At 53.4% G+C, this 15,443-nt stretch overlaps 1 protein-coding gene across 1 annotated transcript; it reads right to left on the bottom strand.

Moving 5' to 3' along the window:
* Positions 1-3,600: 3,600 nt before the first annotated feature.
* Positions 3,601-9,953, bottom strand: Fndc5 (fibronectin type III domain containing 5). The gene is made up of 6 exons (XM_036178693.1): positions 9,701-9,953; positions 8,148-8,263; positions 7,360-7,558; positions 6,961-7,050; positions 4,748-4,881; positions 3,601-4,401 (listed from the first exon to the last, which is right to left on the bottom strand). The coding sequence occupies exons 1-6, from the start codon at positions 9,873-9,875 to the stop codon at positions 4,396-4,398; spliced, it is 720 nt and encodes a 239-aa protein (XP_036034586.1). The 5' UTR covers positions 9,876-9,953; the 3' UTR covers positions 3,601-4,395.
* Between the last annotated feature and the right edge of the window lie 5,490 nt (positions 9,954-15,443).

The following is a 15,443-nucleotide window of genomic DNA, read 5'->3' as shown; positions in this document are numbered from 1 at the left end:
ACATTAGCCAGTATTCTTCAAATCCTGCTCCTGCTGGGAAAATAGCAACAGACTTGGACAGGCTCCCCGACTTTCTGTTCTTTATGTGTATGTGTGTGTGTGTGTGTGTGTGTATGTGAGAGAGAGAGAGAGAGAGAGAGAGAGAGAGAGAGAGAGAGAGAGAGAGAGAGTGTTTAAACATTTTTTAGTGATTTTCTTATTTTATGTGCATTGGTGTTTTGCCTACTTGTATGTATGTCTGTGTGAGGGTGTCAGATCCCCTGGAACTGGGGTTACAGACAGCTGTGAGCTGCTTTTTGGGTGCGGGAATTGAACTTGAATTCTCTAAGAGCAACCAGTACTCTTTACCACTCAGCCATCTCTCCAGCCCCATTGGGAGTGTTTTTTGAGACAGGATCTCAGTATGAAATTCAGACTGCCTCCCATTTCCTGAAAGGAAGGAGATGATTACAGGCAAGTGCCACCATGCTTAATTCTATCTCAGTTTGTCTGGTGTGTGTGTGTGTGTGTGTGTGTGTGTGTGTGTGTGTGTGTATGCAGGGCACCTGTCGAGTAAATGTTTCCATTTGTCACAGAAAGAGTCAGCTGGTCAGTGTTGGAATTCCTCAATGAACAAGCACCTGCCTTCTCATTCCAACCCATTTGTTCCCCAGAACAGCTGGAGCGTGTAGATGGAAAGTCTGGCCTTCCCCAGTACCCAATCAGAAACAGGAGGAATATGATCTTTGGGGTAACATTTAAAGTGGCCTAAGTGACAGTCCTGAAATGTGTCCCCAGGCTATTATCTGTATTCAGAGATCTCCTTAACTTAGCTTCAGGCTGTGTTTTCAGGTTTGGTATTTTTTTTCAACCATGGACTGGTCCTGGGGGCTGTCAGAGTATCCTGTTTATAGAAGCAATTTGCTCCTGGAGGCTACTTCTTAAAAGCAAAATCAGTAAGGAAAAAAATGAAGACAAATCTGAAAGATCATCCTCGATACCTGGTGAGATGTTATTTTCGTCTGGAAAGGGCTGGATTAGATTTTAGAGGACACCTGTATTGCAAAGCTAGAAGTTAGAAGACAGAAGAAAGGACCCCTGTTTCAGATACCCAGCAGTCTCCTTCCTCCCTTAGCTCCTTTCCTCCACTGTGTTTCTAGGACAGCCTTGAGCCAGTACCCTGCGTGGGTGGGCTCTGGAAATCCTCTTTGAATATGGTATTGGTAGAAAGGAAGCCTGCTGCACCCTCAGAGAAGTGACTGCCCAAGGTCAGGGTCTCCTGCCTTTCTGTCCAGCTTCTTCCCACAGGACTGCTGTGGTTTGGTCACAGAGCTTTCCCAAATTGCAAGAACTCTTTGGAGTCACCTGATGTGTGGAGGAACCACTTGTCAAATCCTGGCTGTAGAGCTGACTGCAGATGAGGGTTGATTGAAGAAGAGCGCAATCCTTGTTGCAGGAGAGAGAAGACGCAGTTTGCCCCCTTCAGATCCTTACAGTGAACCACAGGCATGGATGAACAGAGAGCCTTGTCCCCCAGCGGACGGCTCTCCAAACCCCACTAACTACCTCTACCTAATGCTTCTCAGTTGGAAGTGCATGGGCAGAGAGCCAAGGCAGTACCTCTCTGAGGTTTGGCTTGGAGATTTATCTGTTCAAAGGCTTCCGAGACCTTCCTTTTCCTTTGCTTTCAGAACCTGAACAGCCTAGTCTAAGCACATCTGACATTCTCTCCCCTGGCTCTGGACAGGAATGTTCGAGGTGCCCCATTTACTGGTTCGCTCATTGGTTAATGGCATCATTACTCTGCCTGCCTTTCAGCCTGTTGTTGGGATCTTAATGATGTTCCTTTAACAGCCCAGAGGAGCACGGAGTGAATACTGAATGATTTCTGCAGAAAGCATCCTTTGTAACTCTTCAGTCCTTCCTTTACCCTCCCCCCCATGAGAGCCACAGTCCTCTGGCAGGAATAAGCGCACAGCAATATCCAGAGAGGAAAACCCTTTGTTTGAAGAAACTGAGCAGGCGCCTGCATACCTATGTGGTGAGGCAGCCCAAGCTGAGCTTAAAGAGGAGCCTCAGAAAGAGGATGGTAGAGCTGCTATTTTCTTCTCCTACACGTGCACCCCCATCTGTTCGAGAATTCCCTTCCAACTCCAGCTTGGCTGGCAGGCATGTCCCTAAGAAGCTGCGGGCCAAGATGGAAGAGAACCGGCTCCCTCCTCCACACATCCTGACTTGCTGCCAATTGCCAGAGAAAGAGGACAACGCTTGGGCATTTACCAGAGGACAAGGGTGTGCCTTTTCATTTGTCTTTATTTTACATTTAAAAAGTGGTTATTGCTCTAACTGGATCGAGGTAAGGACCTCTCTTAAGGAGCCTTGGCCTTGCAGCCCCATTCAGCAGGGATGGAAGTCACAGACAATGAGTGGGAACCTCATGCCCTCCCAGGAGGAAGCCCTTAGTATTGCTGACATCTGCCCTTATCTGTCTCTCCTCTCCTGTGCTGCCACACTTGGTACAAGCAGAGCGATGGCTGACCCAGCCTTGAGAGCTGTTAGAGACCCGAATGAAGGGGCGGTCATTGGGTGATGGCTTTCAGCTCTCTGACTTGGGCACCAGTGCTCATCATCCAGTACAACAGATATTTACCAAGCACCTACTGTGTGCTGGGAACAGCCTCCCACACTACCTTGGCCACCAATGGAAGGTGTCGAGTCCACTTTTCCCATTTGGCAGCCGTGGTGCATCAGTCCCCTCAAGCACCTTTTTTTTTTTTTTTTTTTTTTTTTTAAACCAGAAAGGGCAGAAGAGAGGAGAGAGAGAGAGAGAGAGAGAGAGAGAGAGAGAGAGAGAGAGAGAGAACAGACAGAGAGCACTAGCTGTCACTTCATACTTCAAGCTCTAGGGAAGGCCATGAGAACCCTGGATAACTTCCACAGGACCCTGAATGAGACGGCAAGACCCAAAGACCCAGAGGCCAGTGGTGACAGCGAAGCTACTCTCTGTCTGGTGAATGGCTTTCCAGCAGGTCGCTCGGCAGCCCCTAGGGAGTAGGGTATAGACACGTCCTTTTCAGTTGTCCAAGCCGACACTGCTCTAATGCCCAGGCACTTCCTTTAAAAGTGGGCAGTACCTTCCAGTACCTTAAAACTCCATACCAATGATCTCACCACAAAGACAGCAGACGAAAGCCATCAGCTCAGGCCTCGGCAAAGCCTCTGCCCTCTGGAGTGCAGCCCTCTGATGCGTTTTCCAAGAGTCCAAACGGTAACCTCATACTCATTTGCAAAGGTGTGCCTCACTCCGCACATGTCCTTTTTGGCTGGATCTAGAGAGGGCTTGATGGAGTCAGGACCCTGAAAAGCAGGCAGCCCCCCAGCTTCCCTGGTGCCTTGGCTGAAGGGACACAGCTTGGGCCAGTCTTGGTACTTCTCTCTCCCAGAGCTTTGTGCATTATCTCAAAGAGGAAGCCAGTCCAGAAGAAGCGAGGAGGTGGGAGGCCGGCCGGCCGTGTCTCATGCAGCGTTGCCTTCTCCAGAGTGCAGCCAGGCCTTCTAGCTTTGTGGCATATTTGATTTGTGTGTGCGTGCGTGCGTGCGTGCGTGTGTGTGTCTGTGTGTGTGTGTGTGTGTGTGTGTGTGTGTGTGTGCACGCGCACACACACAGAATTTGGGTTTATAGTTCAGCCTCCACCATCAGACTAAGATGGGAAAAGGAACTATGGCTAGCTGGGCCCCCACCGCTTTAGTCAGCTTTCGCCCTGTGCCCAGGAAGGGTGCAGGGACCAGCAGAGAATGAAACCCTTCCCCTGCAGATGGGGCCAGGCACACTTTGATGATGTTCATTCACTGAGGCGTTGTTTGGAAACTGGGAAGGGAACAAAAGAGAAGTGGCCGGAGCTGGTTGAACAGACTTCTTGCCAGATGGGAAACAGGGCAGAGGAGGGAAGGAATAGCAGGACTGCAGCCTAAACACCAGGCTCTTGTCCCTCACGGGAAGAAAGGATAGCCCTGCCTGGAAGTCTCCTTTCTCTGCCCTTTCACACACAGCCTTTGGTCAAGCTGAGTGGCCAAGACATGAGTCCTGTGCCGAGAACCCTGGCACCCAGTCTACCCGCAGCAAAGGCATCCCTCTGGCTGGTTCTCACATTCTGCAGTTCTCTCTGGATGCAGCCTCAGACACTGACATTGTTGAGGTGCTCCTGGAGTTAGGGGTTAATAAGAGGCTTCAGGACAAGACATCAGAAAGAGAGAAGCCAAGAGAGAAGCCAGGAAAGCCTGATGATAGGAGAAGATGGATGAGGGAGGAGACGCAGAGAGGGTCAGATGTTTGTCGGACAGTCATCGTCAGAACAGTGAGGTCCTCTCACATTCTCTACTGTCTTCGGAGCTGCTCGGGGCAAGCACTGAAAGGTTTCATATCTGCTTTCATAAGAGAGGGAATGAAGGCACAGACATAAAGCACCGCCCCAGGCACATCACCCCTATACTTGCAGTCCCACCCACATCAACCAGGAGCTCTGCTGTTCCCATTGGCTGTCTTTAGAAAACAGAACAAAACAACAAAACACCACTGGCCCTTGGCACTCTGCAAAAGGCAAAGATCCAAAATCAATTTATAGTGTCTCCTGTGTCACACAGGCAGCAGCCAAGCTTGGCTTTGCCCAGCTGCTGCCCTGCCAGGCCCTGAGCTGACCCCTTCTGCAGTCCAGGGACTACAACTGTTTAAGGCACAGGGCCACCCACCAAGCCCAGGGGTCACCCTCACCTTGCTGCGGAGGAGCCCCCCGCCCTGGTGCTCCGGTGTGCTGGTTTCTGACGCGCTCTTGGTTTTCTCCTTGTTGTTATTGGGCTCATTGTCCTTGATGATGTCATACTGGCGGCAGAAGAGAGCTATAACACCTGGGGAGACCACGGAGCAGTCAGAGGCCCGGATCTGACTTCTTCCCTTGCCTGCGTCCGTGGCAGTGATTGCTGCCATCTCTGCTGCAGGCTCCCTCCAGCCTCTGGCTCCTTTTTCCACCTACCAGGCCACGAGCCTTTCACTGCTGCTGGGCTGGCCCTCCCACAGCATGGATCATATGTCTCCCTGTTACCCTGTCTTTAAGCCTCTGACAGCTACCACAGAACCGATAACGGCGTTGGCTGAGCCTATGCCAGGCCCTGTGCTGTGTGCACTGACGTATTCAATCTCACTTGATCCTTACAACGCCTACCTATTATTATTAGTCCCAGGGCACAAGGGAGCACACTGTGAGAGGGTGTCAGTAACTCAAGGTCACACCGTGGTGCGGCAGGGAGGTAATACGCAGAGCTGGCTTGCTGTCTACTAGCAACCTAGTACTCGGATAGTATTCACACTGCTCACTCCAGTTCGAGAAATGTTCCCCATTCGGCCTCTATAGTGTTCTTGATCTACCTTGGATAGTTCTCAACTTCCCATCATAGCAGATGAAGCCAACAGCTACTGCTTCCCTCTCCAACATCCTAATAGACTTCCACCACAAGTTTGGGTTAATTTTCTGTTTATAGCGTTGTGATTATGTAAACACTGTCTGTGCCAAGCCTGATAATGTCCCCTACTCACAGCTTCTCTTTTGTCTAGCCCTCATCTTCCTGCCTTTCTCAAGTACCTGTTTTTCTACGTGCATAAGAAACATTTTTTCCCCCAAAATGCTTCTTCCACAGTCTGCCCTCAACCACCACAATAATCAGGCTTGAGTATGGTGTTCAGATCTCTCCAAAGACTAGCCTTTAGCCTCTCTCCCCTTTATTCCAATAGTCCACCCTCTCTCACAGGCTGCAGCTACCCTGAGTCAGTCTGTGAGCCTCATCTATTCCTTGACCCTTGTCCCAGAGCAACCTTCCTCTGTTGGCCGCCTCGTTAGCTTCTGTTTATCCTTCACAGCTCAGTTCCCATGTTACCTCTGCTCTGGGACTTTTGTCCTGTGTTTTCAGTGTTGGAGATCGAATCTAAGACCTCATGATGGGTAAGCACTCTGCAACTGAGTCACACCTCCGGCCCCTATGGTTTGGTTTTGTTTAATTAAAAAATTTTTTAATTTTCTACTTCCAGCTCTAGAATTGACCTCATTTCCTCTGTCCTCTCATTAGTGCTATTTTGTTTATTGTTTTTATTATTTTTAATTATGTGTGGGTGCAGGTGTGCCCACAGAGGCCACAAGTGTTGGCTCTCCCTGAAACTGGAGTTTCTGGTGGTTGCGAGTCACCTGCTATGGATGCTGGGAACTAAACTAGGGTCCTCAGGAAGATCAGTGCTCTGAGCCATCTCTCTAACCAAGTGCCCCACGTTAGAACTCGATTATAGTTCAGCCTAGTCTTGTCCCAGCCCAAGTTCCTTGCCAGCACAAGGCTCTTCTACAGTCTAGGATGGAATGGTTGGTTGTATTGAACATAAAGATGAATGATGTGGATTTTATCCTCAGGGAACTTGGAGACTAGGGAGAGAAGAGAGTGGCCTGCCCAGATCACATAAGGACTAAAGAGGGGCCACGTGCTGTGGGCCCACAAAGGCAGGAAGGCCATTCCTGTGGGCAGGTGGGGGATTGGCATCACAGCTCAGCTGCATCTGGAAGAATAGGTAGATAAGGAGATCGCTCCAAGTCTGAGGTCAGCAATGGCTTCCTCTGAGCTTCCTGAGCGAAGACCCCAGAGGTCCAGCATCTCAGAAGAGAAGGAAGCTGTGGATGTGGCCAAAGGGTACACTGACTAGACATGGCCACCCTAGGAGGCTGGACCACTTCTGCGAGGAAGAAGGCACACCACGGCATACAAGACAGTAGAAACGTGCCATGTTTGGTGTGGTAGGAGCTAGGGAAGGGGTCAGACTTAGTTCTCAGAGCTGCCACAGGCAGGACTTTGGAATTTTACCACCACCCCTCGACATCTCCGAGCCCCTAACTCTGGGTGATGGTTGGTTGGGGTCCTCAGCTCCTCACGGGCCAGTGAAGGAGGACTCACCTGCCCACATGAAGAGGACCACAACGATGATCAGCACCTCGCCTGTTCGCAGCTGCTGGCTCTTCCCCATCTCCTTCATGGTCACCTCATCTGCAGGGAGAGATGAGCTAGTCCTGGCTCCTTTCCTCCCCGGCCATTGCTCCAGGGCCAAGGCCACAACAAGAAGTGCCCCCCACTACTGATGCCAAGACACCCAACGAAGAATTCCAGGAACATCGTGAAGGCTGCTGGGGTGGCAGTATTTGGACTTGATCCAAAGGAGGAAGTTTACATACCAGTCTCCTCCTGGGGCACTCCAGCAAACCTCCATCCTTTGAGCTGGTTTGCCTCCCTCCTGCTCTGCCCAACTGCTCTGCCCAACTGCCCTCATGCTGGGACTCTAGCATGCCCCCGGCTTGCCTTTATTCTTAGAGGCCATCTTCTCGGCCTCACGTGGGGTCTTGAAGAGCAGAGGCTCACTAGCTGGGCTCTGGCCCTGAATGGAGATGGCCTGCACGTGTACAATGTACTCTGTGTCCTCCTCCAGATCCCAGAGAGCACACGAGCGGGTGGTGGTGTTCACCTCCTGAATGAAGCGTAGCATCCGCACATCCTTCTTCTAAAAGGGGGAGGACTTAGTAGGTCAGTGTGCAGGCACCAACCCCACTCCTGCCCACCTCCCGCAGTGACAAGTCCTTCCATGTCCATCATCATCCCAGCGCCTTGGGCATCATTATCTCCACAGTACAGCTAAGGAAACAGGCTCAGAGAGGTCAGGATGTTGCCCCAGGCCACACATCTACCCAGGATGCCAGTATGTCTGAGGTCAGACCCATGCTCTGAATTTCCATGTTTCAGGCAGGATGGGAACCCTTCTCCACTGACTGTGGACCTTCTGTGACCCCACCCCCATTCTAAGCTAAATGTACAACGTGTCACCCACATCTCTTGTCCTGTGTTTCTTTTCCTCCCCTGTTTCTCTAGCACCCACCCTCCACCCCAGACACTGTCTTCTTTTCTCTTTTTCTTCTCAGTTTTAATTTAAAGACAGGGTCTTGCTGTATCATCTGGCTGGCCTTGAACTTGCAATCCTTCTACCCTGCCTCCTGCAAAGCGTTCTGGGATTACAGACATGCAACGTCAGATGCATCCAGTTTTCTGTCACCGTCATGATGTCCCCTCTCCTCCCAAGCACCCTCAAGGGTTACCTGCTGAGAGATGGCAAACCCGATGATAACCTCATCCTCCAGGACATCCCAGCTGACCACCGCAGAGTTGGCCTTGAGGTGCCTGACGGTGACATTCACGGGGGCCGAGGGACTGTCTGCAGGGCAGGGAGGCACCTGAGCCTGAGCATGCCCCGCACTGAGGCCCAGTCCCACCATAAATGAGAAAGGGGAAGCTGGGGGTGGGGGGAGCAGGCTATGTGGAGAGGGAAAAGAGAATCCAAGGCTTCGGCTGGGCCACATGGCTCTCAGTTCCTCGGTGATTGAGAGAGAGACTGGCCAAACTAGGGTCCTTGGGTAAAACTGATGGGCCCGGACCTGAACCAGGGCGAGGTCTAGTGGATGGTGGTTAGGTATGGAGGTGGGGGAGAACTGAACGGAGTTTCAGAAGCTGGTCAGTCAGAAGAGAAGCAGTCACAAGCACCCTGAATCCATTGCCCTTTCTATAGCCCCACACTGTCAAGACAGTGACCTTGAGGGAAGGAGACAGACCCCAAGATGAAGAGGCACGTAAGGGCTGAGCCCTGGCATGAGAGTGGGGGAGCAACCCAGGATTATGTGAGCTGGGCAGAGTGCTCCTAAGGGAAAGGGTCTGTCTGTGTGAACCTCTTCTCATTCCGTGGGGCCTCAAGTGGCAGGGATGGAGAAAGTTAGAGAAGAGAGAGCCGGTCAGCACAGGGCGCCCTCGGTGAAGACACCAAAATAGGGCAAGGCCTTCTGGAAATTTCAGACAAGTGGGAAAGTAATGGAGGAGCAGGGCAGGAAGGACCTTCCGGGAGAGGAGAGTCACACAGGGCTGTGCCTCTCAAGAGGGCAGGTGTGGTGATTAGAAGCCCTGGGCCTGAGCAGTAACTTCATACCCACCCCTCCGATGAGTGGACTCAAGGCCCCAGGATTATGCCAGACGTGCAGATGGAAAGGGACATAAGGACACAGACAGGTGGCTGCGGTCACAGAACCAGAGAGCAGACAAGTGGAGCGTTAGAGACAGACACGGACACAGAAGCAGGGCAAGGAAAGATGGAGAGAGAGAGAGGTGATGTGGGGAGGGAGGGCCCCATGGGGTGGGCCAGACACCGCAGCAGGCTTAGGCCCCCCTACACACACCCTGCGACCTCAGCTTCCAGTTCTCTTCATCATCTCCTGCACAGAGAGGTGCGGCTGCCTGTGTGTCTCTGAGAGAGAGGTCTTTGGGGGATACAGAGGGAGGCCCAAGGTGGGGGGGGGGCACTAGTGTCCTCAGCCGCTCCCAGGGCCAGAAAAGGTGACTTGAGGCAAAGACCCAGGGTTAGGGGATGGCCTGAAGGGATCAGCAGACACAAGACCCTAAAGACCCAGGGAAGAGGTCTAGTGGCTGAAGGACGGACGGGTCTAGGGGTCAAGAGGGTTCAGAGGCGCTAAGGTCGGGCTAGTAGAGTAGGCAGCAGATGACACAGGAGGTCTCGGGGAGCGGGAAGGGAACCGAGGACTCCCCGGTGGCAGCGTGGGAGGGGAGGCTGCCCCCTCCGCCCGTCCCCCGCCCCGGGCCCCCTTACCCGCCTGCACCAGCGCGAAGCAGACGCAGCTCAGCCACAGGCGGAGCGCGGCGCGGGGCGGCCAGGCGCACGGCGGCCCGGGGGGCATGGCGGCTCCTGCGTCCGGCTCCCGCTTGCACTCCAGCCCGCGGCCCTCCCGGCCCGGCCGCCCCGCGCCGCCCCGCGCCGCCTGCATATCGGCTCCGCGGACAGCGACTCCCGCGCGGCGGCGGCGGCGGCGGCGGCGGCCGCGTCCACGTCGGGCGCCCGGGGGGCGGGGCGCCCCCGCTGCGGGGAGAGGGCGGGGGCGGGGTGAGGACCGAGGGCGCCCCCACTGCTGTCCCCGACCCCCACTCTGTCGGCGCCCGGAAAGCCAGGGGCTTCGGGCGTCCGCGGCTCCCGCTCGCTGGCGGGTGCAGGAGCCGCAGCACCGCACCGCGGCCAGTCCCAGCCCCAGTCCTGACCCGGCCCGGCTCTTCCCCAGGGGAGAGGCAGGACAAGTGCTCGGGAGATGCCCATCTGTGCCCCACCTCTCGCTCCGGCCCACGCTCCAGGCACCCACCACACACACACACACACACACACACACACACACACACACGCACACGCACACACACACACACACACACACACACACACACACACACGCTCGCTGTGGGGGTTAAGTAGGGTACGGACAGAACACTCTGGGCAGGAGCTCGGTGTGTCCATCGAGGCCGAGGATGGCCTCCTTCGACTCTCTGGAGGTCTAGCTGAGACCCCAGGCCGGTCTTTTCTTTTTCTTATGCTATTTTTAATCCCCCCGAGAGCACTGTGAACATCTGCTAGGCGCAGACACTCTGCGGGCCTTGCTTGAGTGTGGAACTTCGTTCTCACTGCAGCCCCTTGAGGTCGACACCGCTGTGGGCATTTCATGTAGATGGACACTGCAGTGAGGCCCCTCCACAGTATGATTTGAACCCAGGGTCCTCTGATTCCCAAAACTGGACTTGACTCCACAGACTCCCTACCCAGAGTGGCTTCAACACCCCAGTGTCTAGAATCTCTCTCTATAAACCTGCTCACATTCTAGATTATTAAAAGAACAATCTGGAATCATATTTCTTCAAAAACAGAGAGGCGGAGGCTGCGGTTTCCGGAGGTTTGGGAGACCACTATGCCCATTCTGAGCATTGATTTGGCTAATGGCTCTAAAGTGCTGGGGGCTGGAGCTGCCGCACAAAGCTTCAGCTAATTAACGCCCTCTGAGAACCCTTTCTTCTCTACCTTGGGAACAACCATGTGCCATCCTGTCCTCACACACCCTTCCCCTTCTGTTGCTCCTTTGATGGTCTTAGAGGCAGAGAGGAGGCTTCGCCCAGTTCACGATCCCTTCCCTAAGGAGAATTACTACAGAATCGACTCAAAGCCCCCAACCCCAGCCTGTGACATGCTTTAACTCGAGTTCCAGTCAGAGAAGCAAGACTGAGGAGTGAGGCTAGACCAGAGAGAGTCTTTTGGCCTTCTGGCACAAAGGGCCATGCTTGTCACAACACCCCTCCCCATCTGAAAGTGTGTGTGTGGGGGGACACTCCTTTGTCATAGGTTTTCCAGAGATCTCTTCCCAAAGAGGGTGAACAAGGATCTTCAAGGTCTTCAGTCCAGGCTTTAGATTAAGCACAGAGGCGCAAAGATAGAGGCCCCTGGACTTGTTGCAAACCCCACCATGAGGCAAAAGCCACAGAACACTCCTCTACTAACGCCCTTCCCCAAGGACTCTTCCCCCTCCCGCCCCCCTCCCTCCCAAGTTTCTACCTAGATCCCTGGAAAGGACGAGCTTTCCAATCACACCACCCAACCCTCTGTACCCCCAGGACTGCCATGATGGGCAGGCTGATACTCCCACCACCTCCACCACCTATTGCCTTGGCTACATACCCTGTCCTGGGAATGAGCCTCAGCCGGGGCTTGCGGGGACCTGGACCTGCCCGGGAGGGTAGCCCAGCCAGTGATCTTCCCCCTTCTTTTTCTCTTTCTCTTTGGGCAGCTGCTGCCTGCCCCGCCCTACCAGCCCCACCCCACCAGCTGCAGCTTAACCCCCAGGGACCTCCTTGCCTTCCCCAGACTACCAGGGGCCTGCAGGAGCAACGGGGGAGTCTCCTGGGTTTAGCCATTCCAGGAGCAGCAGGCAAGAGAAGGGTCAGATCGAGGTCATAGGATCCAGTTTTATCCTGGCGGAGGGAAAAGGAGGGAGAGGGTCCAGGTGGGAGCTAGCCTACAGTCAGTGATGGGGAGAGGGGAGCCTCCACGCCACCTGCTGGCCGTTCTGGGAAAAACCCCAGGCTGATGTAGGGCGTTAGGAGGGGGAGAGGGCAGTGTTCACTGTCTGAGAGCCAGGAGCAAGGGCCGCTGGGCGCTGGTGGAGCGGGCATCCCAGACGTGAAGAATGTGAAGAGTTGTGGCCCTAGGGTGTAGCCTTCCAGGATTCCTGATGTGCTTGGGCATTATCTCAGTTCTGGAGGAAGTCCTGCCTTGGAACCTAGCACCCAGTAGGAGCTGGTTAAGGGCAGTGAGAACTGAAGGACCGCGGAGGCGCCCGAGGGAGCCTGGGAAGGGTTTGCCAGCACTACTTGCTTTATATACACCATTGTGCTCCTGCCTTAGCACAGCGCTGAGTGTACTAACACAGCCGACGTCCAGTAATGCTTGTTGACTGTCCAGAACAAATCCATCCTTTTACACTTATTTACTGAGCACCTACTATGTACCTGGTTCCAGGCAGCATTCAGGAAGAACACACAAACATACGGACTGGAACTGGGGAAGGGAAGGGTCTGGAGAGGAGAAATGTGTCCTGCCTGGCTGCAGTCCTATTTATCTGCTTGCTCGGCTCTCTGAAGACACAGACACGTAAGGACTCACCAGCCTTTGGACCCTCTCAGGCACCAAGAGCTGTCCAGAGTCTCAGAGCTTATCTCAGTCACCGGTTGTCATCTAGAACAGGAAGGCTTTTGTCCAGTCTTGGAAGAGACATGGCTCATGTCTAGTGTGCTCTTTAGACACAGCCCCAAGTCACAGGGAGACCCAGGAGTAGGCAGGAGACTGCTTTGGGGCACAGTAAGGGAGAACTCCGCTCTTTCCCTGTGTTATTTGGAGTTTAGGCTAGTGTATAGCTTCAGCTTCCGTTCTAGATCAAGATCCTGAGACAGAGAAGTGAGGGCTTGCCTGGGCCACACAGACAATGAACTATGGAGCTGTATCTAAAATTCATGGCTTCAAGTTCAGGGCCTGATCTGGTGTGCCTGTCACCCCCCCCACACCACCCCCTTTACCTCTAAGGACCTTTCAGGATAGGGCTCCAGGGCATTTTTCTACAGAGAGCACAGGATTGATGCTCACAGGGAAAGTAGCAAAGCTCAGGGACCCACCATTCACCAACTTTTTCCCGGATCCAAAGTCCTCACAATGCTGACAGTTGAGAACGTCACACCGATGTTAGAGATGAAGAAATTGACCCTCAAAAAGAGAAAGTGGTTTTCTGTGGGTTGTTCAGCCAGGAGACATGCTCTGTCTATCTAATCTCAGATGTCCATGGCTCATATTTTCCAAGGTCCTATGCCAAGCCAAGCCTATTGGGGCTGGGTACTGAGGACACAGTGATGAGCCAGATTGGTTCTGGCCCTTGAGAAGCTCCTATGATCAGGGACAAGGAAGATGATGTTCTCAGAACACTGAGAGGATTGTGCTTTCAGATGGAGGGTACCAGATCTTTAGGGGCAGAAGACAGGATTCACTGGAAAGGAAGCAGGGAGGGCTTCCAGGAGGAAGCAATCTTTCACTCAATGAGCACTGAAAGCTAGCTGGGAGCTAGAGGAGTAAAGAGGGGAGGGGAGGGAAGAAAGCTTGAGCACACAGTGTGTGTGTGTGTAGGGGAGGCAGGGAAGCCATGCACACCTCATGAGGGCCAGGGAGTTACCAACCCTGGACTAAAACCCCAGGATCAGGAAAACAAGACTAGATGTGAAAGACTGTCCTGAGCAGCTTGCAAGAGAAGATGGGGCTATGGACGCTTCATCCATTCAACTTCCTGAGAACCTACCGGGTTCTGGGGACACACTGTACACAAGACGAGCTCTCCATGGGTCGCACACTCCAGTGAGACAAACATAAGCAAGTGTTAGTGGGGACGGGAGAGGTGGCTCAGCGGTTGAGAGCACTGGCTGCTCTCCCAGAGGACCCGGGTTCAATTCCCAGCAACTACATGGCAGCTCACAACTTTCTGTAACTCTAGTTCCAGGAGATCCAATACCCTCTCTGGCCTCCTCAGGCACAAGGCATGCATGTGGTGCACAGATATACAGGCAGACAAAACACCTATACACACCACAGACATACATACACACAGACACATAGACACACACCAGCACACACCTAGGCACACACAGACACATGAACACAGAGACACACACACACATGGAGACAGACAGACACACACACAGACATATACACAGGCACATATAGGCACAGACACACACCCACACAAAGACACCCACACAGGCACACAGAAGCACACACACATCTTCTGAGGCTGGGCATGTAGCTCTGTTCGTAGAGTGTCTCCCTAGCACACAAGAAGCCTGGGCTCATGAACTGAGGGGACAGTCACTAGGTGTGATTGTCAACACCTGCCATCTCAGCACTAGGGAGGTAGAGGTACCAGGTTCAGGAGTTTAAGATCGCCCTTGGCTACACAGTGAGTTCGAGGCAAGCCTGGGTGCATGAGGCTGACAGGGCTATGAGAGAGGTGAGGTAATGGTGTGGAGGAGGCCGAGTAGGGAAGGCTAGGCAGTGTGGCCGGAGGGGTGGCATCTGAGCTAAGAACTGAAGAAGTTCAGGACGCAGCTAAATCATATCACAGTAGTGTTCCAGCCTTGGGAGCAGCAAGGGTAAAGGCCCGGGGCTGGAGTATGCCTGACATGTTCAGGAAACTAAAAGAAGCCGGAAGACTTGAGTCTTGCTGGCAAAGTGGGAGGGAATGAGGGGAGCTGGGGCCCCAGGGTGTGCGAGAAAGTTCCATTGGTTCACAAGCAATGGGAAGCTTCTCAAAGTAGAGCTGGGGTGTGATGGATTTACATTTTAAAAGAATCATGTTGCCTGCTGGTGGCAGATCATAGAAAACAGGGTTGGGACCAGGCGACCTGTGAAGAGGTGAGGAGAGCCAGAAATGATGGTCTAGATCTGATTGACAGAGCCAAATGGAGAAGCAGCTGAGAGCTTTTCGTTTTTGTAGGAGGAGTCAGTGGATGGGACTCAGGAGGGATGAGGAGAGAGCTGAGTGAGGCTCCGCTGTCCCAGTCCAGATCCAGAAACTAGAAATCCCTGGCTGGGTGATGCTGGGCCAGTATCCACCTCTCTGAGCCTCTGGTGAGGTCTCTTGAAAAGGAGGGTGTCAGTAAACACACCACAGAATGAGGAGCTGATGATGGGGTTGAAGAGAGGGAGAGGGGAAGAGGAGAAGAAGGAAGAAGATCCTTGTAATTAAGTTAAGGACTGCCCGCCCCCCCAGTCTCTTCAGTTCTTCATTCTGGTCCATTTCACAGAGCTCTGGGAGGTTGACCATCTTACCCAAGGCTCACAAAGCCAGCTCTAGCCTGCTCTGTGCCTCAAACCTCAGCTCTAACTTTGCCTCTGAAGACAGTTTCTTGGCTACACACCACAATCACCCACATCTTTCAAGAGTGTGGGGCCAGAGGTCCTATCATAGGAGGGCCTGGAAGGCTGAAGT

The sequence above is a fragment of the Onychomys torridus genome, chromosome 2 (assembly GCF_903995425.1).
Source record: "Onychomys torridus chromosome 2, mOncTor1.1, whole genome shotgun sequence".
In the NCBI taxonomy this organism is placed as follows: domain Eukaryota; kingdom Metazoa; phylum Chordata; class Mammalia; order Rodentia; family Cricetidae; genus Onychomys; species Onychomys torridus.
The sequence above is the reverse complement of the archived record's forward strand: the minus strand, read 5'-3'. Positions and strand labels throughout refer to the sequence as shown.

What these genes read in the sequence shown, in the direction of transcription:
- Fndc5 (XM_036178693.1), bottom strand. Translation starts at nt 9,875, where the DNA reads ATGCAGGCGGCGCGGGGCGGCGCGGGGCGGCCGGGCCGGGAGGGCCGC. An exon ending in GATGGCCTCTAAGAATAAAG is followed by an intron (nt 7,051 to 7,359) that starts GCAAGCCGGGGG and finishes CTCTCCCTGCAG; the next exon opens with ATGAGGTGACCATGAAGGAG. An exon ending in GGTCCTCTTCATGTGGGCAG is followed by an intron (nt 4,882 to 6,960) that starts GTGAGTCCTCCT and finishes TGGTCTCCCCAG; the next exon opens with GTGTTATAGCTCTCTTCTGC.